Source organism: Scyliorhinus torazame, chromosome 25, assembly GCF_047496885.1.
Source record: "Scyliorhinus torazame isolate Kashiwa2021f chromosome 25, sScyTor2.1, whole genome shotgun sequence".
Taxonomy (NCBI): domain Eukaryota; kingdom Metazoa; phylum Chordata; class Chondrichthyes; order Carcharhiniformes; family Scyliorhinidae; genus Scyliorhinus; species Scyliorhinus torazame.
Window position 1 is genome coordinate 21,095,323 of NC_092731.1, and position 25,350 is coordinate 21,120,672.

The following is a 25,350-nucleotide window of genomic DNA, read 5'->3' on the forward strand; positions in this document are numbered from 1 at the left end:
GACATTTACAATCCTTAGAATCATGAAATGATATATCACAGGAGGCCTTGCAGCCCATCAGGCCTGTGCTAGCTCTTGGAAAGAGCTATCTAATTAAGAGCCAGGGGGGTAGGGCAGCACAGTGGTTAGCACTGCTGTCTCACGGCGCCAAGGACCCGGGTTCGATCCCGGCCCACTGTCCGTGTGGAGTTTGCACATTCTCCCCGTGTCTGCGTGGGTTTCGCCCCCACAACCCAAAGATGTGCAGGGTAGGTGGATTGGCCACTGCTAAATTGCCCCTTAATTGGAAAAAAAGAATTGTGTATTCTAAATGTACAAAACAAAACAAAAAGAACCAGAGGAACAGGGGCGAGACCATCTTGCCCTGCTATTCAACAAGATCAGGACTAATCTGAAACCCAACTCCATGCATCTACCTTTGCTACAGATTCCTGAATTTCTTAATATCTTTTCATATTAAAAAATAACCATTCATTTAACATCTGGAAGGTCCTGCAGCACAGCGGCAGCACCCCTAGAGCTCCATGTTAAAGTCCGACACCAGGATTTGATGGCCACAGAAGGAGCGTTCAATGTATTGATGGTCCCGGGAGTCCATCCAGCACTTACCCCATATTCCCCAAAGTGTGGGAAGGTATGCTAAACAAATAAAATCTACCATCAATTGCCATTTGAGAATGGGGGAGGCAGTGGTGGAGAGGTATTGTCACTGGACTAGTAAACCAGAAACCCAGAGTAATGCTCTGGGGACCCGGGTTCGAATCCCCCCACTGCCGATGGTGAAATTTGAATTCAATTAAAAAAAAAAAACAAATCTGGAATTAAAAGTCTAATTAAAATCTGGAATTAAATGTCAAATTAAAAAAAGAAGTGAGCTCCTTTGTATCTAGGAGCATTTCCTAATTTGACCCCTGAAATGTTTGGTGCTAATTTTTAAGACCATGCTCCCTTATCAATCGGAGAGCTTGAATATAAATCGGAAAATAAACCTTCACGGGTGGCTGCATAATTATAATTGTTATAATGCGTGGGCTCCATGCAACAACTTTGAGCATTTGCAAACGCATAGACAGCTGCAAGAGTGATCAGTATAAACAGCTACAAGATGGCAATCAAAGAGCTAATCTCACGCCAGTTATATTTAAACCCAGTGCTATAATCTGGGGTTTAGCACTTGGAAACACTGAAGGATGAGCAAAGCTCCACACGTTATAGTGTATGTTCAGCAAGTGATTAAACTTCAGAGCAAGGCTGTACCCACAGCCTCCGCATACGGTATTTGATAGTGGAGGTGCCAAAAGTAAATAAACCTAACCAGGACCTAGGTGGCATCCGGACAACACAGTTATCGATACTACATCTGCCACAAAGTACCTACCCTAATGCTGTGAAGCAGCAAATCACCTTGCATCACGCTGCTATTTAATTATTAACTGATGAATGGTCCCTTACACATCGCTCTGCAAGTTATTCGCCTTGAAGTATTGATCCAATTACCTTTTGCAAGTTACGGCTTCCTCCCGCACTTAAAGGCAGTGCATTCCCAAGCACAACTCAACACGTGCAAAATAAAAATAAAATTCTCATCTTGCCTCGTTTCTTTATTTTGGCCAACGGCCTTTTTTTTAAAAACGGTGTTGTCCTGGTTACCGAGCCGGCTGCCACTCAAAAACAGTTTCTCCTAATTTACTCGGTCAAAACCATTCACGATTTTGGTCATGTCTACTAAATCTCTCCTTAATCTTCTCTGCCTCAAGAGCAACCAAAGATAATGGAGAACAACCGCTAGAGTTGCTTCTTAAAAAATATAAAACGAGTGGCAGATGGATAAATGATCAAACAGCAAGTCAATCGAAACCTCGTTTCAGAACTCTGTAAGATTTCACCGTCTTAAGTTGCATTTAATGTTGTTTAAATTCATCTTGTGCTTCTATGCAAACACACAAATAAATGCTTAACTTTCTAATTGAGTCTCCAGTTCAATGGGGTATTGCATTGCATTCTCCAGGTATTGAAAGATTATATAACATTATCGCTCTTTCAGAGGCTCTCAAAGCAGCTTCCTGGTTCTGCTGTGTCGAAAGGTCAATGAGCCGAAACATTAACTCTGCTTCTGACTGTAAATTGACTAGCTGGATTCATTAACAGGAATTCAGCAAGCAGCATGCCGCCCCTGCTCTTCATGGTCCCTCTCACTCTGCCGAGTTTAAAGGCCACTTTTTTGCCTTTCAAATAGCTGGAATGTACATCAATGGCTTTTAGAATCCCAGTGGTCATCAGGCAGCTTTTGTTGATACTGTCCAATGAGGTTCCCCCGACATAAATTGACACGGTGTTCTTTAAAAAAAATTTTTTTTAAGAGTACACAATTATTTCCCCCCCCCCCCAATTAAGGGGCAATTTAGCGTGGCCAATTCACCTACCCTGCACATCTTTTTGGATTGTGGGGGTGAGACCCACGCAGACATGGGGAGGATGTGCAAACTCCACACGGTGACCCAGGGCCGAGTCCTTGGTGCCATGAGGCAGCAGTGCTAACTACTGCCCCACTGTGCTGCCCTATTAGACTAATAGAATTTACAGTGCAGGAGGCAGCCATTCGGCCCATCGGCCCTTGGAAAGAGCACCCCACTTAACCCCACGCCTCCACCCTATCCCGTAACCCCACCCAAATCTTTTTTGGACACTAAGGGCAATTTATCATGGCCAATCCGCATAACCTGCACATCTTTGGACTGTGGGAGTAAACCGGAGCACCCGGAGGAAACCCACGCAGACACGGGGTGAACGTGCAGACTCCGCACAGACGCCGGGAATCAAACCTGGGACCCTAGAGCTGTGAAGCAACTGTGCTAACCACTGTGCTACCGTGCTCTATCAAAAGCCAGGCACTTCTATCTTAGACGGATCTGTCTTCCAGTGCCTCCCCAAGGCCTTTTTCAAGCGCGTAAATAAGATTATTTCGGGCTTTGTATGGGCGAATAAAACCCCGCGGGTGAAGAAAATGTTGTTGGAGCACAGTTGGGGGGAGGGCAGGTTGGCGCTGCCAAACTTCTTCATCTTCTACTGGGCGGCGAACATAGCGATGATTAGGAAGTGGGTAATGGGGAAGGGGTCGGCATGGGAGCGGATGGAGGTGGCGTCATGCAAAGGCACCGGTGTTTGGGAGGACTGGTAATGGCACCTCTGCTGTTCTCGCCGGCCCGGTACTCCACTAGCCCGGTGGTGGTGGCGGCATTGAGGATCTGGGGGCAATGGAGGAGGTATACGAAGGTGGAGGGTGCGTCAGTCTGGATCCCGATTTGTAACAACCACAGGTTCGTGCCAGGTAGGATAGATGGCGGGTTCCGAAGTTGGCAGAGAGCAGGAATTAGACGGATGGGAGATCTTTTCATAGACGGGAGTTTTCCCAGTCTGAAGGTGCTGGAGGACAAGCTCAAGCTGCCGCCGGGGAATGGTTTCAGATATTTACAAGTCCGGGACTTTCTGAGGAAACCGGTGTTGGCTTTCCCATTGATCCCGCCAGGGGGGGTACAGGACAGAATAGCGTCCGATATCTGGGTGGGGGAGGGGAAAGTGTTGGATATCTATCAGGAGCTGTTGGAGGCGGAGGAGACCCTGGTGGAGAAACTGAAGGGCAAGTGGGAGGAGGAGCTAGGTGGGGAGTTAGAGGCGGGTCTGTGGGCGGACGCCACAAGCAGGGTTAATTCCTCCTCATCCTGTGCCAGGCTCAGTCTAATACAGTTTAAGGTGGTCCACCGGGCACACATGACGGCGGCGAGGATGAGCAAGTTTTTCACGGTAGAAGATAGGTGTGCGAGGTGTGCGGGAAGCCCAGCAAACCATGTCCACATGTTCTGGGCATGCCTGAAGCTTGGAGGATTCTGTCAGGGGTTTGCCAAGGCAATGTCCAAGGTGCTTAGTACGCGGGTGGTGCCGAGTCCAGAGATAGCGGTCTTTGGAGTGTCAGAAGACCCGGGAGTTCACGGAGAGAAAGAGGCCGACGTTTTGGCCTTTGCCTCCCTAGTAGCCCGGAGATGGATCCTTTTAATGTGGAGGGACTCTAAGCCCCTGAGCGTGGAGACTTGGGTCAGTGACATGGCTGTGTTTCTCAGGCTGGAGAAAATAAAGTTTGCCTTGAGGGGGTCAATGCTGGGGTTCTCTCGGAGGTGGCAGCCGTTCGTCGACTTTCTCGGGGAAAATTAAAATGTCGGCAGAAGCAGCATTCTGAAGGGGGGGGGGGGCGGGTAGGTGCAATATGGTTAAGGGATGTACAGAAGGGGTTGGGTGAGAAATGTCTAGTTTACTATGTTGCTGTTTATGTTATTATTGTTTTGTTATTGTTTGTTATTATAAAAATTTTGCAAATGCTTCAATAAAAATATATATTTTTTTTAAAACTTAGACCGTGTCCAGCCTCAGCTTAATAATTACACGGCGCTTGATCAACGTGTATTTCTACACAAAGCTACTGGCTGCCTCTAGTGTCGATAACACCGATTGCATCGCCCATTTTTGCAGCACCTTCTTGCCCTACAAATCTGGGAAGCCAATTACAGCGCCCCATCAAGTAACTTCGAACGAGAATAAATCTGGAACATGATGCCTCACCTCCATTCTAGACTGTACCTTGCCAACTCTACTGCTGTTCCCCCACTACCCCCACAAGCTGTTCCCCCACCGCCCCCACAAGCTGTTCCCCCACCGCCCCCACAAGCCTGCACTAGTGACTAATCTCAATAAAACCCCATTTATTTTGGGAAACATCAGTCTTGTATTCAAAACGTACAATAGTTTCGAACCTGGGACACACAGGATACTGGTGAAAATAACTGAACTCCGTTGCTTTGTTCTATATACTCAGTTCTCTGGAGTCCTTTTCCCCCTTCCAATGCCAAAGATTCAACATTAAACCCCATAAAGGGGTTAACAAATCAATAACTTCCTGGTGGAATTCAATAGTCACAGAATTAATTCTCCAGGTTACGATCGGTATATAGAATAGATTTGAAGTCAGTAATTCGTGTGAACATAGAACAGTTAGAGTGTAGAAAGAGGCCATTTGACCCATCATGTCTGCACAAGCCCCACCCCCCCCAAAAAAGAGGAAACTTAATGAGCTTCTCATTTTAATCCCACTTCCCAACACCTAGTGCTTAGCCTTGCAAATGACAGCTTCTAGATACAGATCTATCGACCCTTTCAAATCAGTTGAGCGATTCAGGATCGACCACCAATTCGGGCAGTGTATTCCAAGCACCCGCCACTCTCCGGGTGAAATAGTTTTTCCTCATAATCCCCTCTAATCCTTCTACCAATCATCTTAAATCTCTGCCCCCTGGCAATTGGATCCTCAGCCAGGGGGCAAACAAGTCTTTCCTGTCTAGGCGCGCCACTGTCTGTTCTAAGGGAAAACAGAGCCCGAGCCAGTCCAAGCGTTTTGCAGATGGTGATTGTTTACAGTCTGTCACATTTGCGAGAAGGTTTTTGCAAGTCATTCGTACTCACCGAATGTCAATAAGAATCCATAGAGCATACTCAATACCCAGGAATACCAGCTTTTGTGCTCCATATACAATAAGCTATAGACAGCATAGCAGCCCAACAGGGGGAACAGAATCCAAGATAAATATTTAAAAGCCATCTGAAAGAAAACCAAAACGTGTTAATCATTAACCGCCCAATAATCTCTTCAAAGGGCAGAGCAGTACTATAGGCTATTAACGACACAATCACAATTGATGTCGCTTTTTAAATAAATTTAGAATACCCAATTTTTTCCCCCCCAATTAAGAGGCAATTTAGCGTTGTCAATCCACCTACCCTGCATATCTTTGGGTTGTGGGGGCGAGACCCACGCAGACACGGGGAGAATGTGCAAACTCCACACTGACAGTGACCCGGGGCCGGGATCGAACCGGGGTCCTCAGCGCCGTGAGGCCACCGCGCCGCCCGATTTATGCGCCGATGTCAAATCCCAAAGAAAGAGTTTGGCAACAGGCACTCAAAAAGCCTGTTTGTTTTTTTAATCCAGGAAATCTCACCATATCTCACTATCAGGAGACGTACGAATGGGAAATTAGCCAAACGTTCTCTTGTCAGGGAACTTCACTAAATATTTAGTGTTAATAGGGAATTACTGGTCAGTTCATGTCTCAGAAATGACAAATCTACATTCGCCCAAGTTCCATTTATAGTCAAAATCCATTAATTTACAGAACACAAAACAGCATGTTTATACCCCTCGTGCGCCTTCTCCCGCTACATTTACCTCACCCCACCCGTATCAATTTATCCTTATATGCTCAGTCCCTCATGTACTGATCCAACTTCCTCTATTCTCCTCACAATAACCACTTCTTTATTCTTTCACGATATATGCATTCTCGGCAAGCATTTATTGACCACCCCCAATTGTCCCACCTGCTTGAACCACTATAGTCCGTGCGGTGTAGGTACACCCACAGTGCTGTTCGGGAGGGAGTTCCGGGATTTTGACCCAGCCACAGTGAAGGAACGGCCGATATATTTCGAAGTCAGGATGGAGGAGCTTGCAGGTGATGGCGTCCCCATGCATCTGCTGCCCTTTTTCTTCCAAGTGGTAGGGGACTTGGTAAGGTGCAGTCAAAGGAGCCTTGGCGAGTTGCTGCAGTGCATCTTGTAGACGGTACACACGGCTGCCACTGGTCTGATGGTGGAGGATTGAATGGCAAGCCCAGGAAACTCTCCAAGTTTGCTTCGTCATGAATTGATGCAGACCAAAATACATCTATGGAGTCAGAGGGTCATCACAGCACAAAGAGGCTATTTGGCCCATTGAGTTCATACCAGCTTCTGTAGAGCAATACAGTTAGCCCCAAATTTCCCACGCTACCCCCATAGCCCTGCAAGATTATATCCCTCAAGTGCCCATCCAATTTTCTTTTGTAACCATTAATCGCCTCTGCATCCACCTTCACGGGTCTGACTGCCGGGTCATTACCACTTGCTGCAATGAAGAAGCTTTTCCTGGCATCTCCTCTGCATTGCTTGCTCAGGACATCAGATACGTGTCCAGCTACTGTTACCAGCTAATGGCAACACCTTCCCTTTGTTTACCTCACGTAAACCTTCAGGAATCTTCGACACCTCCATCAAATCGTGCCTCAATCCCCAGATCGACCGCCAGTTTCTCCAGCCTAACCTGGTCCTTAAAATCCCTCATCCCTGGAACCATTTTGGTTAATCTCTTATGCGTCCCTGGAGGGCACCTCCATCCTTCCTAAAGCGTGGTGACCAGAACTGAGTGCAGTGCTCTAGTTATGGTCTAGCGGAGCTTTGTACAGGCTCAGTATAACTTCCATGCTTCTGCGTTTCAGTAGTAGAGACAGATAGGACCCGCTTTTGAGCTTCAAGTCAGCTATTTCACCCTTCAAGACAGTGGCACCATAGGATTATAACCTGAACCACCTTGTAATCAAGGGAACAAGAGGAAGCCATAATAGGAGGCACTGAGACCACCTTAACAATAATCGCTTATTGTCACAAGTAGGCTTCAATGAAGTTACTGTGAAAAGCCCCTTGGGATGGTTTTTTAAAATATATATATATATATTTTATTGAGGTATTTTTTGTATTATAACAACAACAAAATAAACATTGTACATGAATCTATAAACATAGTGCAAAAGCCGTCTCCCTCCCTTACAGGTCCCACCTTTATTAACCCCCTACTCTAAGCTAAACTAAGCCCCCTTCTGCTGACGATTAATTTTCCGCGAAGAAGTCGACGAACGGTTGCCACCTCCGGGTGAACCCTAACAGTGACCCTCTCAGGGCGAACTGAATTTTCTCCAAACAGAGAAAGCTAGCCATGTCCGATAGCCAGGTCTCCGACTTCAGGGGCTTTGAGTCCCTCCAAGCTAATAGTATGTCTCCGGGCTACCAGAGAAGCAAAGGCCTCTTACTCCTCCTGGATTCCCGGGTCTTCCGACACCCCGAAAATCGCCACCTCTGGACTCAGTGCCACTCTTGTCATGTCCACGGTGTTAAAAACATCTGCAAACCCCTGCCAAAATCCCCTAAGCTTCGGACATGCCCAGAATATGTGGACATGGTTCGCTGGTCATCCCGCACATTTTGCACACCCGTTTTCCACCCCAAAGAATCTGCTCATCTGGGCCACTGTCATATGAGCCCCGTGAACGACCTTGAATTGTACCAGGCTGGGCCTGGCACATGTTGCAGACACGTTGACTCTACTCAACGCGTCCGCTCATAGACTTTCCTCGATCTCTACTCCCAGCTCCTCCTCCCACTTGCGCTTCAGCTCCTCGATCTGCGTCTCCTCTGACCCCATAAGTTCCTTGTAAATGTCCGAGACGCTCCCTTCTCCTACCCACCCTCTGGAAACTACCCTGTCCTGACTCCCCCTTAGCAGTAGGAGCGGGAAGGTTGACACCTGTTTACGTAGGAAGTCTCGCACTTGCAGATACCTGAATTTGTTGCCCCTCGCCAACCCAAACTTCTCCTCCAGCGCCCTCTTACTCAGAAAGCTCCCCTCTATAAACATATCCCCCATCCTCTCAATCCCTGCTCTCCGCCATATCCGGAACCCCCATCCATACTTCCCAGGGCAAACCGGTGATTATTACAGATTGGGGACCAGACCGATGCTCCCTCTGCTCCCAGATGTCTCCTCCATTGCCCCCAGACCCGCCACCACCACGGGGCTGGTGGAGTACCGTGCCGGCGGGAACGGCAGAGGCGCAGTTACCAACGCCCCCAGACTGGTGCCCTTGCATGAAGCCGCCTCCACACGCTCCCATGCCGAGCCCTCCCCCACCACCCACTTCCTGATCATGGCTACATTCGCCGCCCAGTAATAATTACTAAAATTTGGCAGCGCCAGCCCGCCCTCTCCCTGACTCCACTCAAGCATTACCTTCCTTACCCGCGGGGTCTTGCCCACCCAAACAAAGCCAGTGATCACTTTGTTGACCCGTTTAAAAAAGGACCGCAGAATAAAGATGGGGAGACATTGAAACACGAACAGGAATCTCGGGAGGACTGTCATCTTCACCGTCTGCACCATCCCAGCTAATGACAACGGGAGCGCGTCCCATCTCCGAAAATCGTCCTTCATTTGGTCGGGTCAGATTTAATTTATGCAGCCGGTCCCATTCCCGCACCACTTGAATGCCTAGGTGCCTAAAGCTTCCCCCTAGTAATCTAAACGGCAGCTCCCCCAATCGCCTCTCCTGTCCCCTCGTCTGGACCGCAAACATCTCACTTTCCCCAATATTTAGCTTATACCCCGAAAACCGGCCAAATTCCCCTAGAATCCTCATGATTTCTTCCATCCCCTCAATTGGGTCCGATACATAGAGAAGCAAGTCGTCTGCATAGACCAGTCTTCTTCAAAGTCGGGGGCGCGACCCGCGGGTGAGTCGCGGGCGGGTGTCGGGAGGGTCACGCAGCAGCCGGCTTTTCATAACGCCGGCTGCAAGCGGCCGCGAACATGTTTAAAAAAAAATAATTTGCCCGCACTGTGCATGCGCAGCCGATAATCGGGCACGCATGCGCAGTGCGGCCGCTATTTTTTTTTTTTTTAAGCGGTTGCAACTTTTTGTTTTACAAGTTCTGTAGTGGTTTTTGTTCATTTATTTTATTCATTTAATTTTTACTTTTTTCATTTATATTATTCATTTTATTTTTTTACAAGTTCGGGGGGGGGGGGGGGGGTTTATTCACTTTTTTCATTTATTTACGCATTTTATTTTATATTTTACAAGTTTGGGGGGGGGGGGGGGTTTATTTGATCAAATTTTACAGGGAAAAAAGTCAGAACTTTGGACAGATGGAGACTCCATACTTTCCGACACCAGAAGGCTTCACCTTCATCCAACAGGTTCCATTGGAGGAGCGTGTACGAGGGCCAAAGGGACCCAAAACCATTCCCTCCATTTTTGTCAGCAGCAAACAAAGAAAGAGAAAATGGTGGTCGCTCAGGTCGGCCGGCGTGGGTCACGAGGGTCGGCTGGGTTGGGTCCCGAAGGTTGGCCGGTTGGTAAAAATGGGTCCCCGGAAAAAAAGTTTGAAGAACACTGGCATAGACTCCTCCAACCACTCCTCCAACCACGCCCCCCCCCCCCCCCAGAACACAATCCTCAATCCTGGAGGACAAAATTTTGGCCAGAAGTTTGGCATCCACATTCAACAGGGATATCGGCCTGTCGGACCCACATAGCTCCGGGTTCATGTCCCGCTTCAGAATCAGCGAAATCGTGGCATGTGACATCGTCGGGGGCAGCACCTCTCTTTCTCTTGCCTCATTGAACATCCTCATCAACACCGACCCCAATATCCCAGAGAACATTTTATAAAACTCCACTGGGTACCCGTCCGGCCCCAGGGCTTTACCCGACTGTATGGCCTTCACACCCTCCACTATCTCTTCCAACTCAATCGGGGCCCCCAGCCCTTCTACCAGCTCCCTGTCCACCTTTGGGAAATTCAGCCCCCCCAAGAAGTGCCTCATTCCCTCCGGCCCCGTAAGGGGTTCCAACCTATACCAGCCTACTGTAGAAATCACTAAACACCTTATTTACCCCTGCTGAATCTCCAACCAGGTTTCCATCTCCGTCATTTACTTTCCCTATCTCCCTGGCTGCCTCCCTCTTTCTAAGCTGCTGTGCAAGCATTCTGCTGGTCTTCTCTCCATACTTACAGATCGCCTCCCTCGCCTTTCTCAGCTGTTCCACTGCCCTCTGTGGTTAACAAGCCGAACTCCGCCTGTAGCCTCAGCCATTCCCTTAAAAGCCCTGCCTCTGGGGTCTCTGCATACCTCCTATCGATCTGTAGTATCTCCTTTACCAGTCGTCAGTCTCTGCCCTGTCTACCTTCTCCCTATGGGCCCGTATCGAGATCAGCTCCCCTCTGACAATCGCCTTCTATGCTTCCCAGACCATCGCTGCTGAAATTTCCCCCGTCGTTGACCTGCAGGTAGTTCGGAATACATTTCCTCAGCCGCTTGCCCGACAGAAAAACACCAAAATCTAAACAAGCACACCTCCATCCCCCAACAGTGTAAATGAAAACTTTAACTCGCTCAGCTCTGTCACTGGTCCCAAACCAATACAGAAGGCATTACAAACAGCTTCCACAAAACAAAAAATGGGAAACTTTGTTTAAAGAACAGAAAAAAAAACCCAAAAACCATGAACGTTGCAGCAAAGTTCAAAAGTTCTCAGTCCACCACCAGTCCTTTCCTTTCCACGAAGTCCAGCGCATCCTCAGGTGACTCAAAATAAAAGTGCTGTTCCTCGTACGTGACCCAGAGACGGGCCAGATACAACAGTCCGAAATTCACCTTTTTCTTAAAAAGGATCGACCTAATCTGGCTGAAGCCTGCTCTTCTCCTGGCCACCTCCACTCAGGTCTTGGTAGGCCAGCAGGATACTGTTGTCCCACTTACAGCTCCGTGTCTGCTTGGCCCACTGTAGAATGCGCTCCTTATCCAAGTACCTGTGGAATCTCACCACCATTGCCCTAGGGGGTCTCCCATTCGCGGCTTCCTCGCGAGTGCTCGGTGAGCCCTGTCCATCTCCAAGGATCGGGAGAATGCCCCATCCCCCAGCAGCTTCTCAAACATGTCTGCGATGTATGCCCCAGCGTCCGCTCCTTCGGACCCCTCCGGGAGAACGATTCTCAAGTTCTGCCGGCAGGGACCTATTCTCTAGGTCCTCCACCTTCTCCAGGAGCTTCTTCTGCTGGTCTCTCAGCATCCCCACGTCCAACTCCACCGCAGTTTGAGGTTCCTCCTGCTCAGCCAGCCCCTTCTCTACCTTCTGGATCGCCCAATCTTGGGCGTCCAATCTAAGCTCCAGCTGCTCAATTGACTCTTTCATCGGGTCCAAGCAGTCCCGTTTCTGCTTAGCAAAGCCTTCCTGAATAACTTGCATCAGCTGCTCCGTTGACCGCTGGGTCGACAAACCAGAGGTCCGGTCCTCCGCCGTGCTGTCTCCCGCTGAGCTTCTGCCCAAGGCTTCTCGGTCTTTCTGTTTCTGCCTTTACGAGCACTTCTGGTCCTTCTGTCCATGCACCGATGTGCGAATTCAGTAGACAATTGCCTCGGTCATCAGTTTTACAGTTCAAGTCCGGTAGAAAATCAGGGGAAAAGGTCCAAATGTCCAACCCGAGCGGGAGCCACCAAATGTGCGACTTACTCCTTCATAGCCGCCACCGGAAGTCCCCGTGGGATGTTTTTCAGAGTATCCGTGTCTTTCTTTCATTCAAAGCTGGCCCAGTAGGTGCACCGGTTTGTGGATGAAATGGGAGATGTATTTTGATACTGATTTCCTGGGCACCGTGGCTTCCACTTCTCGCACCATACTGCAGCAAGGTTACACCCACTGCTGGCTGGCACTGCACTCGCAGAGGAAGAAAGCGTTTGAGCCCCTTGTTCTCTACAGCCTCTCCCCCCCCCCCCCCCAACTCAAGTCAACTTACGGACAAAAGCGAACGGGTTCCCCAATTTCAACAGCAGCCATCTCCGAACTAAACCAATGCTCCCCACTTAATTCTCCATTTGGCACAGAGCCCTCGCTTTTGTGCAAACCAGGCTCACCAATGGCGTGCCGAGAAGGCACACTTTCTTCCAAGATGATACTTTTAGCATTGCGACTGAGGTTGGAGTTGGGAACAGATTGCCAAGGAAATAACATAAACAGCCTTATTTCACTTGTGCCGTTACAATAGCTCAGATCTGGTTACCCGAAAACCAGCAGCATCCGAAAGCCGGAGATTTTTGTAGTAGAGAACTTTACAGTTTGAGCTGTTGCACACTGGTTGTTGTCTGCTTAACAAAATGCTTGCCCAAATGCCTGTCCACAAATAAAACAGTAGTAACGCAGCTTGAAAAGGCGGACATTTTTGGAACCAGCGCCGCTGGTCAGGTACTATACAGGTCGAGCAGCAATTTGAATCGGTTCTTGCTGAAGAGCGCGAGGAGCTCCTCGTTGCCTACTCCCTCCGGTTCCGGTTGGCAAACACGCCTTCAAAACGTAAAAAGCCAGACGCAAACCGATAACCGAGAGCTGGATGCAAGCTTGAGATAGATTGAACTCTTTGTGACTGAACCTGATGGACGATAACAAAACAAGTAACTTTGAGCAGGTTGGACGTCCAAAATCCTGCACGGTCTCGGTCCCACTGCGCCGGATTTGGGTCACCGTACCTGTATTTTAAAAATATATTCCACAGCTTCAAGCAATTCTAAACACAGCTTCATACTCACATCATCATAGTTCTTAGTTGAGGACTGTACATATGTTGATTTGTCTTTTAACGTCAAGCGTGGGAAGATCCCGGCCACTTTATTAACTCGGTCAATCTATAACAAAGAGGTGGATCACAAAACATATATGAGAGTCCGAAAAAGAAAAACTAGGTGCTCTGTCAGCACTTTGTTCAGATATAGTTTAAGCTGTCACCTTTTCGTTCTGTTCCTAATTATGGACCATAGAGAACTGCGAACAACTTCTAAATTCAAGAAACAAGCAGCAATTATTTGTCTCACGGTACGAAATAGGATTACACCCTTGGCCCTGACATCTCTTTGCAATCAGGGAACACGAGTGTACACCAACATCGGGCCCTCTCTGGAGTGCTGCGACACACCGGTTTCGCTGCCTCTAGAATGCTGCGACACACCGGTTTCGCTGCTTCTAGAATGCTGCGACACACCGGTTTCGCTGCTTCTAGAATGCTGCGACACACCGGTTTCGCTGCTTCTAGAATGCTGCAACACACCGGTTTCGCTGCTTCTAGAATGCTGCGACACACCGGTTTCGCTGCTTCTAGAATGCTGCGACACACCGGTTTCGCTGCTTCTAGAATGCTGCGACACACCGGTTTCGCTGCATCCAGAATGCTGCGACACACCGGTTTCGCTGCTTCTAGAGTGCTGCGACACCGGTTTCGCTGCTTCTAGAATGCTGCGACACACCGGTTTCGCTGCATCCAGAATGCTGCGACACACCGGTTTCGCTGCTTCTAGAGTGCTGCGACACCGGTTTCGCTGCTTCTAGAATGCTGCGACACACCGGTTTCGCTGCTTCTAGAATGCTGCGACACACCGGTTTCGCTGCATCCAGAATGCTGCGACACACCGGTTTCGGTGCTTCTAGAATGCTGCGACAGACCGGTTTCGGTGCTTCTAGAATGCTGCGACACACCGGTTTCGTTGCTTCTAGAATGCTGCGACACACCGGTTTCGGTGCTTCTAGAATGCTGCAACACACAGTTTCGCTGCTTCTAGAATGCTGCGACACACCGGTTTTGCTGCTTCCAGAATGCTGCGACATACCAGTTTCGCTGCTCTAGAATGCTGCGATGCACCGGTTTAGCTGCATCCAGAGTGCTGCGACACACCGGTTTCACTGCATCCAGAATGCTGCGACACACCGGTTTCGTTGCTTCTAGAATGCTGCGACACACCGGTTTCACTGCATCCAGAATGCTGCGACACACCGGTTTCGCTGCATCCAGAATGCTGCGACACACCGGTTTCGCTGCTTCTAGAATGCTGCGACACACCGGTTTCACTGCATCCAGAATGCTGCGACACACCGGTTTCGTTGCTTCTAGAATGCTGCGACACACCGGTTTCGCTGCATCCAGAATGCTGCAACACACAGTTTTCGCTGCTTCTAGAATGCTGCGACACACCGGTTTCGCTGCTCTAGAATGCTGCGATGCACCGGTTTCGGCGCTTCTAGAATGCTGCGACACACCGGTTTCGCTGCTTCTAGAATGCTGCGACACACCGGTTTCGGTGCTTCTGGAATGCTGCGACACACCGGTTTCGCTGCTTCTGGAATGCTGCGACACACCGGTTTCGGTGCTTCTAGAATGCTGCGACACACCGGTTTCGGTGCTTCTGGAATGCTGCGACACACCGGTTTCGCTGCTTCTGGAATGCTGCGACACACCGGTTTCGGTGCTTCTAGAATGCTGCGACACACCGGTTTCGCTGCTTCTAGAATGCTGCGACACACCGGTTTCGCTGCTTCTAGAATGCTGCGACACACCGGTTTCGCTGCTTCTAGAATGCTGCGACACACCGGTTTCGGTGCTTCTAGAATGCTGCGACACACCGGTTTCGCTGCTTCTAGAATGCTGCGACACACCGGTTTTGCTGCTTCCAGAATGCTGCGACATACCGGTTTCGCTGCTCTAGAATGCTGCGATGCACCGGTTTAGCTGCTTCTAGGATGCTGCGACACACCGGTTTCGGTGCTTCTAGAATGCTGCGACACACCGGTTTCGGTGCTTCCAGAATGCTGCGACACACCGGTTTTGTTGCTTCCAGAATGCTGCGACACATCGGTTTCGGTGCTTCTAGAATGCTGCGACACACCGGTTTCACTGCTTCCAGAATGCTGCGACACACCGGTTTCACTGCTTCCAGAATGCGGCGACACACCGGTTTCACTGCTTCTAGAATGCTGCGACACACCGGTTTCACTGCTTCTAGAATGCTACGACACCGGTTACGCTGCTTTTAGAAAGCTGCGACACACCGGTTTCGCTGCTTCTAGAATGCTGCGACACCGGTTACGCTGCTTCTAGAATGCTGCGACACCGGTTACGCTGCTTCTAGAATGCTGCGACACCGGTTACGCTGCTTCTAGAATGCTGCGACACTGGTTTCGCTGCTTCTAGAATGCTGCGACGCCGGTTACGCTGCTTCTAGAATGATGTGACACACCGGTTTCGCTGCATCCAGAATGCTGCGACACACCGGTTTCGCTGCATCCAGAATGCTGCGACACACCGGTTTCGCTGCATCCAGAATGCTGCGACACACCGGTTTCGCTGCATCCAGAGTGCTGCGACACACCGGTTTCACTGCATCCAGAATGCTGCGACACACCGGTTTCACTGCATCCAGAGTGCTGCGACACACCGGTTTCACTGCATCCAGAATGCTGCGACACACCTGTTACGCTGCATCCAGAATGCTGCGACACACCGGTTTTGCTGCTTCTTACAAAGAACAAAGAAATGTACAGCACAGGAACAGGCCCTTCGGCCCTCCAAGCCATGCCGACCATGCTGCCCGACAAAACTACAATCTTCTGCACTTCCTGGGTCCGTATCCCTCTATTCCCATCGTATTCATGTATTTGTCAAGATGCCCCTTAAATGTCACTATCGTCCCTGCTTCCACCACTTCCTCCGGCAGCAAGTTCCAGGCACCCACTACCCTCTTGTGTAAAATACTTGCCTCGTCCATCTACTCTAAACCTTGCCCCTCGCACCTTAAACCTATGCCCCCTAGTAATTGACCCCTCTACCCTGGGGAAAAGCCTCTGACTATCCACTCTGTCTATGCCCCTCATAATTTTCTAGACCTCTATCAGGTCACCCCTCAACCTCCGTCGTTCCAGTGAGAACAAACCGAGTTTATTCAACCGCTCCTCATAGCTAATGCCCTCCATACCAGGCAACATTCTGGTAAATCTCTTCTGCACCCTCTCTAAAGCCTCCACATCCTTCTGGTAGTGTGGCGACCAGAATTGAACACTAAACTCTAAGTGTGGCCTAACTAAGGTTCTATACAGCTGCAACATGACTTGCCAATTCTTATACTCAATGCCCCGGCCAATGAAGGTCAGCATGCCGTATGCCTTCTTGACTACCTTCTCCACCCGTGTTGCCCCTTTCAGTGACCTGTGGACCTGTACTCCTAGATCTCTCTGACTTTCAATACTCTTGAGGGTTCTACCATTCACTGTATATTCCCTATATTCTTGTACTAGCTTGACCTGTTTCAGTTGAAAGGGGTTCATTAGGCAGGGGGATATATTGCAAGGGCGCACCGCAATATCTGTACCGCATTTTCTGAATGAGCTGATTATCCATGCATTTTCTTACAGTTTAATAATCTCATCATAATTTGCAGTATATTTTAAAATAAAAACACTGTTCAATAAAAAACCCGCAGTGGATTAAATAACATTATTCTACATTTCCAAAAATAATCATAGCGATCAACTTCTATGGTGGCATAGTGGTTAGCACTGTTGCATCACAGCGCCAGGGACCTGGGTTCCATTCCGACCTTGGGCGACTGTCTGCGTGGACTTTGCAACTTCTTCCCAGTGTTTGCGTAGGATTCTTCCGGGCGCTCCAGTTTCCTCCCACAGTCCAACGATGTGCGGGTTAGGCGGAATGGTCATGTTAAATTGTCCCTTATCTACACCGCTTTGAGTACTCAGGTGAGGTTACTAGGATAGGGCGGGGGAGTGGATCTAGGTGGGGTGCTCTTTCAGAGGGTCGGTGCAGACTCGATGGGCCAAACGGCCTCCTTCTGCACTGTAGGGATTCTATGGATCAATTGATCTACTACAGACCCAGACAGGAGCTAAAGAGAACCTCTTGGTGTACAGCATTTACAAGCATTCAAAGTCACCTGCTCCACCCAAGCATGTTACACTCAACACATTGCGCCTTTCGATTACTAAGATGCTGGATTCAAAATTGCATTTCCTGAAAGAAATCCGACTTTCTCATTTGCATTTGAATGAATCAACATGCAGTCTCCCTGAACAACGTTCTCCACAGATTGGCCACTTGCCCATTGAAAGCCTGCCCTGCAAAGCAGTACGAAACCTCTTTCCTGGGAGTGGAGAAGAACCATCTTACCCGCACATCCATGACTTTTGTGATCTTCCACAGGTCGATCAAGAGGCCGATGAACACGCTGACCTGAACCACAAAGTTGGTTTCGTTGTCCAGGATGTAAAGCAATACAACGGCGGACTGGAAGACACCAAAGATTACCGAACGCACGGAAAGACCCTCCAGGGACTGACGACTGTTCCAGAACTGGATGTCTGAAAAAGAATCGGTCACTTGGGTCAATTTACATCAAGCATTCAACACTAAAACAGGCCATTTGGACCAACAGGTGTGGGTCAGTGTATCCAACTCCATACCCCTGCCCCCATTTCACCCAGTCAGCATACCCTCCATTCCTTTCTCCCTTGTGCACTTGTCTAGCTGTCCCCCAAATGTATTTGTGCTCAACCACTACTTGCGACTGCAGATTCCACATTCCCTCGGTAAAGAAATTCCCTATTAGTGTTCTGTGCGACTGTCGTATCGTTTGTGTTTCGATCTCCCCCAAAACGGAAACATCTTCCCTATGTCTTTCCTATCAAACCCATTCAGAATCTTAAAGTCCTTGATTAATTTGCCCATCAGCCTTTCTCTTCCCTAAAAAAGAACCCCAGCTTGTCCACTCTTTCCTCATTGTGGTGCGTAAATTTTAAGAGATTTCAGGCAATTAAATGTTATGTTATTCATCCGTGGGATGTGGATGTCGCTGGCCAGGCCAGCATTAATTGCCCTTGCGACATGGTGGTGAGCCGCCTTCTTGAGCCACTGCAGTCCGTGTGGTGTAGGTACACCCACAGTGCTGCTAGGGAGGGAGTTCCAGGACTTAGACCCAGCGACAGGGAAGGGACGGTGGATATATTCCCCAGTCAGGATGGGGAGTGGCTGGGAGGGGAACCATCAGCTGGTGGTGTTCCCACGTGCCTGGTGCCCTTGTCCTTCTAGATGACAGCAGTTGTGGGTTCAGAGGGTGCAGCCTAAAGGAGCCTAGATGAGTTCCTACAGTGCATCTCATAATAATGATGAACCATCACAGGCTAGGGTCCGGAAAGGACACACAACCTCCGACCTTCGTGGTTTCTTAGCTCCTCCAACTTTACCAATGACCAGCTGAGCCCTAAAGTCCAGGAAGGTACCAACATGGATGGGAATTAAAAAGGTCTCGATTGCCGTGGGGTTAGAGCGACAAGATTTCTCACAATAACCAACATAATTCCCGTATCGGTAAGCCCAGGTCTGTAAAACCGATATAATGGCACACTGCAAGGCAACAACATAGTAAAAGACTACAGGTCATTTTTATGTTGGGTGAACTGGGATGGACACTGTTGCCTTTCATACATCAGACAAGCAGGTTATACGGTAATTATGAAATAATATAAATAAATTGCAGTTACATCTCACCATTTTTGAAGGCCAGGAATTCAAACACGCTGTGCACAATTGACACAATAATAGTTACTGCTAGGAGATAGGGATTGGTTTCCAATAAGGCAACCTGTCGTGAGAGAATAGAGGAGAAAAATGAATTAAACAGAAAGCTGCCCTAACAATACAAGCAGATATCCTTTTGCAAACTTCGAAGAATAATTTAAGCCAAAATAAACTTAATCCAGCCCTCCCTTAAATTCATTTATATTATTCATCTCAAATATGTGTTCTTATTATTGTTCTTTTTTTCCATTATTGGGGTGCTAGACCAGCATTGACAGCCCACCTCTAATTGCCCTCGAGAAGGTGGTCGTGAGCCGCCTTCTCAAGTCGCTGCAGTCCAGCTGGTGCCAGATTTGTCGTGAATTTAACCCATTTAGTGGTGGTGGTGCCACACATGATGGACGGTATGCTCAAGTTTGAAAATGGCACTGTGTGATTACTCCTACCAATGCTCTTATGGACATTATCTGTGATAGATAGTTTGGCGAACAAAGATTAGTCGGTTTTGCTCACTTGTTGGCTCTCTGCAGGCCCACACATGCCCTTCAGGACTCTGCCAGCGCTGGACTAAATGTAACTTTCCAACCCTGTGATTCTTCAGCGTGGGGGAATACTAATGAATCAGCTGAGGGAAGGTAGGTGGTCATTAGCAGGAGGTTTCTTCGTCCATGCCGAGAACCCCCAGGATAACTCCCTCCCAACTGTATAATGCTCCGCCATCAACTCTAGCTTTTTAATTAATTTGCAGGATGAGGGCTTCGCTGGCTTGACCAGCATTTACTGTCCCTCCCTAGTTGGCCTCGAGAAGATGGTGGTGAGCTGCCATCTTGAACCACTGCAATCCCGGAGGTGTAAGTGCACCCACAGTGCTGTTAGGGAGGGAGTTCTGGGATTTTTACCCAGCGACAGTGAAGCGATATATTCCGAAGTCAGGATAGCGAGTGACTTGGAAGGAAACTTGTAGGTGGTGACATTCCTATGTGTCTGCTGCCCTTGTCCTTCTAGTAGCAGTCGTGGGTTTGGAAGGTGCTGTCTAAGGAGCCTTGGTGCGGTGGGTCAGTCCTCCCTATGGGATAGGACATACCCAGAGCTCTTGATGGTGGAGTTTGGGATATTGGCTGAAAGGGAGTACGACCATCTTCGGCTGTTATCGACTCGTCTGTGGGAAAGCTCTCCCAATTTTGGCACAATCTCACAGATGTTAGTAAGGGGGATTTTGCAGGGTCTTTGTTGTTTACGCTATCCAAGTTGAGCAGTCGAATCCCTTTTTAACCTCCCCGCAGCAGTTTGGTAAAACGGAATGGCCATTTCAGAGAGGCAGTTAAATGTCAACCACATCGCTGTGGACCGAGAATCACGGGCGGGATTCTCCCAACGGGCGGCTTAGTAAAAACGGGAGTGTTTTACTCCGGCGTCGGCGCCCGTTCCGGGGCCCCATTCTGCAGCCCACAGGGTGCTAGGACGGCGCTGGAGCGGCCCCAGCTGCCGATCCTGGCCTGAACCCGGCGCCGCGGGGTCCGTGCATGCGCAGTTGGGGCGGCGCCAATAACTAGCGCATGCGCAGTTGGACCTGCGCCAATAACTAGCGCATGCGCAGTTGGGCCGACACCAATAACTAGCGCATGCGCAGTTGGGGCGGCGCCAATAACTAGCGCATGCGCAGTTGGGCCGGCGCCAATAACTAGCGCATGCGCAGTTGGGCCGGCGCCAATAACTAGCGCATGCGCAGTTGGGCCGGCGCCAATAACTAGCGCATGCGCAGTTGGGCCGGCGCCAATAACTAGCGCATGTGCAGTTGGGCCGGCGCCAATAACTAGCGCATGAGCAGTTGGGCGGCGCCAATAACTAGCGCATGCGCAGTTGGCCGGCGCCAATAACTAGCGCATGCGCAGTTGGGCCGGCGCCAATAACTAGCGCATGCGCAGTGGCCTTCTTCCCCGCGGCGGCCCCGACGCCAAATGGCGCAGGGCTACAGGAGCCAACGCGGTGGAAAGGAGGCCAGGGGGCAGAGAGGCCGGCCCGCCAATTGGTGGGCCCCTATCGCAGGCCAGACCACTACGGAGGCCCCCCGGGGTCGGACCCCCCTCCCCTCCCCACAGGCCACACCCGGACCCTTCAACGCCAAGGTCCCGCCGGCTCAGAGGATGTTAGAACGGCGCCGGCAGGACTCGCCTTTTTGTTGACGGCTGCTCGGTCCATCCGGCCCGGAGAATTGGTGCGCCGGCCCATGCCGGCTCAGAGAGTCGGCGCATATCCCAAATGGCACCGCGCCGGTGCCAATTCTCCGCATTGCGGAGAATTGCGTCCCGGCATCGTGGCGCGATTCACGCAGCGCCGCGCCGATTCTCCGACCCGGTGGGGGGTCGGAGAATTCCGCCCCACATGTCGGCCAGACCAGGAAGAATGGCAGATTTCCTGATGGCAGATAGGTTTTTACAATAATCAATTTCATTTCGGAGACTAGCTTTGAATACCAGATTTATTTAAACAAATGAACTGAATTTATTGATTGAATTTCATTTGGAATAGCTGCTCTTGGCGGATTTGAACCCACATTCCCAGAGCATTAGTCGGAGCTTTTGGGATTAGGAGTTCAGTGACATTACCCAAAGAGTGGTCAGAATGTGGAACTCCCCACCAGAAGAGGGAAAGAAGTTTTCTTAACTTCTTTATTAGTGACCATCTTGTTTATGGCCTCTAGTTTGTCTCTCCCACAAGTGGAAACAGCTCACCATCTTCTTGAACCGCAGCAGTCCGTGTTGTGTAGGTACACCCACTGTGCTGTTCGAGAGGGAGTTCCATGATGGTGCCCCAGCGACAGTGAAGGAACGGCCGATATATTCCCAAGTCAGGATGGTGACTGACTTGGGAGGGGAACCTCCAGGTGGTGAGGCTCCAGGTATCTGCTGCTCTTGTCCTTCTAGATGGTAGTGGTCGTGGGTTTGGAAGGTGCTGTCTAAGGAACCTTAGTGAGTTGCTGCAGTGGCATCTTGTAGATGGTACACACGGCACGTCGGTGGTGGAGGGTTTGAATGTTTGTGGAAGGAGGAGCAATCAAGCTGGGCTGCTTTGTCCTAGATGGTGTCGCGCTTTGAGGGTTGTTGGAGCTGCACTCATCAAGGCAAGTGGAGAGTATTCCATTACACTCCTGACTTGCGCCTTGTAGATGGTGGACAGGCTTTGGGGAGGGATCAGGAGGCGAGTTATTCGCCGCAGGATTGCTCTGCTTCTTTTCTCAACAAATGTTCCCTCCTGTACAGTTTTTGATAAAAAATACTATCCCCATTCTGCTGCAGTTTCTAAATTGGTCATGTGGAAATATGACAGGTGAGCACCTGGCGAAGTGTTGGCATGCTGCCAGTCCCTAGTAGCTCACGAGATTCCTATCTCACTAACCTTTGCAATGGAATCAATGTCCAAGGAAAGAAAGCCAAGAGGTTTAATTAAAATTGCAGGATTTGACTGGAGAATAAAAGTCCGTGTTCAAGGGGAAATGCCAGGAAAAATTTCCCCCCGAAGTTATCTATCAGCAAACATGGCAACAAAAGATATCTATCAAAAACAGTCCAGCGAAGCCCCTCAATTCCCAGTATTTACATTGCTGAGGCAGAACCGCGGAAAATCAATTAATAGTTTCCATAGGAAAGGAAATGAAAAGCAATTAAAGCAAATCATTTAACAATAATTCCTCCAGCCCCCTTCTCCAATTGAAAGAGAGTAAGGGAGGAAGCCATCTGATTTGTATTCAGTACTGGTTCGGTTCTGCTGCACAGCCGAGTTGGCAATGTAGCCCATAATCCTCGCAATTAGCATCCAGACCTAGTAGGGATGGCAACGTGCAAAACTCCGAATGGAGCCATCCAGTCCCATGGGTGCTCGGGGTGCCGTTCTCCACTATTGGCAGAGCTCCAAAATAGCAGGTCTCCGCAGACAGGAAAAGTAATAAAATTCTACATGTCTCAGGAGGTAGATGCTTTTTTCAATCATACGTGGGAATTAGCCGGATTTTGAGGCGTGTGGTGAATGGGGCCGAAAAGGCTCCACTCCCCTCGTGAAAGCACCGACTCATGCTGCAGCCCGGGTCTGGAGGGGGCATGATTCATCCATAAGACCATAAAGTGAGGGTCATTAGGAGTGGGAAGGGAGGAGAATTAACCTTCACCCAGTCTTCATTCGTTCATTAAAAATCACACAAGATCATTTTTTTTGTTTGCATGCTCATTGGACACCGATTTCCAAGTGCAAGTTGGGGGGGTGACGTTTTGCGGTTCCTCGGTCATGCTGGTCAATTGATCCATACGGAGACTGGAGATCAAATCTCCAACTGCTCTGCACATCACAGTGTTACATGCCCCTACCAGGCCGTGAGGGACTGCTGCTCCGGGTTCCAAACGGTAACCACCAAAACTTGGAAGGTTTAAATTAGGAGGATCGGATTTTATAAGCTTGGTTTCCCTAAAGTTAATATTGAGGCTTTTAAAACGATGTAAGGATTTGAGAGGGTGGATACAAAGGAATACTTCCTCGAGGGCAGGAGGTTGATGATGAAAACAGGTGGAATCAAGAACAAGAGGGCATCATTTAAATTAGAATTAGCCCAGATAGGAACACAATGTAACGGTAGTGAAAATCTCAGAATCACAGAACGGTTAAGCCACTCGATACATCAGGTCTGCACTGGCTTTCCGAATGATCAAAAAACAATTCCTCCCATCATAAGACCACGCAAGATATAGGAGCAGAATTAGGCCATTCGGGCCAGCGAGTCTGCTCCGCCATTCGATCATGGCTGTTATGTTTCTGATCCCCATTCTCCAGCCTTCTCCCCTCATTAATCAAGAACCTACCGCTCTGTCTAAAAGACACTCCAGTGATTTGGCCTCCACGGTCTTCTGCAGCAAAGTGTTCCACAGATTCACCACCCTCTGGCTGAAGAAATACCTCATTTCAGTTTTAAAAGATCGTCCCTTCAGTCTGAGGCTGCGCCCTAGGGTTCTGGTCTCTCCTACTAGTGGAAACATCTTCTCCACATTCACTCTATCTAGGCCTCTTAAGTATTCTGTAGGGTTCAATAAGATTCCCCCTCATCCTTGTAAACTCCACTGAGTACAGATCCAGAGTCCTCAACAGCTCCTTCTGTGACAAGTTCTTCATTCCAGGGATCATTCTTGCGAACCTCCTCTGGACCCTTTCCAAGGCCAGCACATCCTTCCTTAGATCAAGGATTCAATATTTCAAATGGGGTCTGACCAGACCGTACAGCCTCAGAAGTACATCCCTACTGTTATATTCTAGCCCTCTCGAAATGAATGCTAACATTGCATTTGCCTTTCCAACTGCCCGACGCAACCTGAATGTAAGAGAATCGTGAACTAGGACTCAAGTCCTTTTGTGCTTCTGATTTCCGAAGCCTTTTCCTATTTAGAAAATAGCCTATGCCTCTATTCTTCATACCAAAGTGCGTAACCTCACACTTTGTCACATCGGCTACTTTGCCCCCTCTCCTAGCCTGTCCAGGTTCTTCTGCAGCCCGCTGCTTCCTCAATACTACCTGTCCCTCTACATATCTTTGTATCATCTGCAAACTTAGCAACAATGTCCTCAGTTCCTTCTTCCAGATGGTTAATGCACATCATGAATAGTTGTGGCCCCAACACTGACCCCTGCGGAACACTAGTCACCAGCTGCCAGGATTCCTGAAAAGGACCTCTTTATCCCCACTCTCTGCCTTCTGCCAGTCATGATGTGGAGATGCCGGCATTGGACTGGGGTGAGCACAGTAAGAAGTCTTACACCACCAGGTTAAAGCCCAACAGGTATGTTTCAAACACTAGCTTTCAGGGCACTGCTCCTTCCTCAGGTGAATGAAGAGGTAACTCTTCATTCACCTGAGGGAGGAGCAGTGCTCCAAAAGCTAGTGTTTGAAACAAACCTGTTGGACTTTAACCTGGTGTTGTAAGACTTCTTATTATTCTGCCAGTAAGTCAATCCTCCATCCATGCCAGTACCTTGCCCCCAATGCCATGGGCTCTTATCTTATTTAGCAGCCTCCTGTACGGCACCCTGTCAAATATACATATACACCCGCTTCTTTTGCAAATTACTTGAAATCTGTTCCCCCTGGTTCTCGATCCTTTTGCGAGCGGCAACACAGTTTCGTCCGCTGAACCGTCTTCACCAAAAGGCTGGGAATATTGAGGTGCAACTGAAATTTCCAAGACCGAGGAAGATTGGGGGAGGGATTTGGCAAAA

The 25,350-nt window shown here is 49.2% G+C and overlaps 1 protein-coding gene across 2 annotated transcripts in view; it reads right to left on the bottom strand.

The window, feature by feature from the left end:
- Positions 1–25,350, bottom strand: part of clptm1 (CLPTM1 regulator of GABA type A receptor forward trafficking) — a 75,365-nt gene that overhangs the window by 8,121 nt on the left and 41,894 nt on the right. For both annotated transcript variants that reach the window (XM_072490140.1, XM_072490139.1), the window contains 4 exons: positions 19,069–19,162; positions 17,692–17,882; positions 13,277–13,372; positions 5,509–5,644 (listed from right to left, as the gene is read on the bottom strand). In XM_072490140.1, the coding sequence (XP_072346241.1) occupies positions 5,509–5,644; positions 13,277–13,372; positions 17,692–17,882; positions 19,069–19,162 (517 nt within the window). The remainder of the gene's footprint in view (positions 1–5,508; positions 5,645–13,276; positions 13,373–17,691; positions 17,883–19,068; positions 19,163–25,350) is intronic.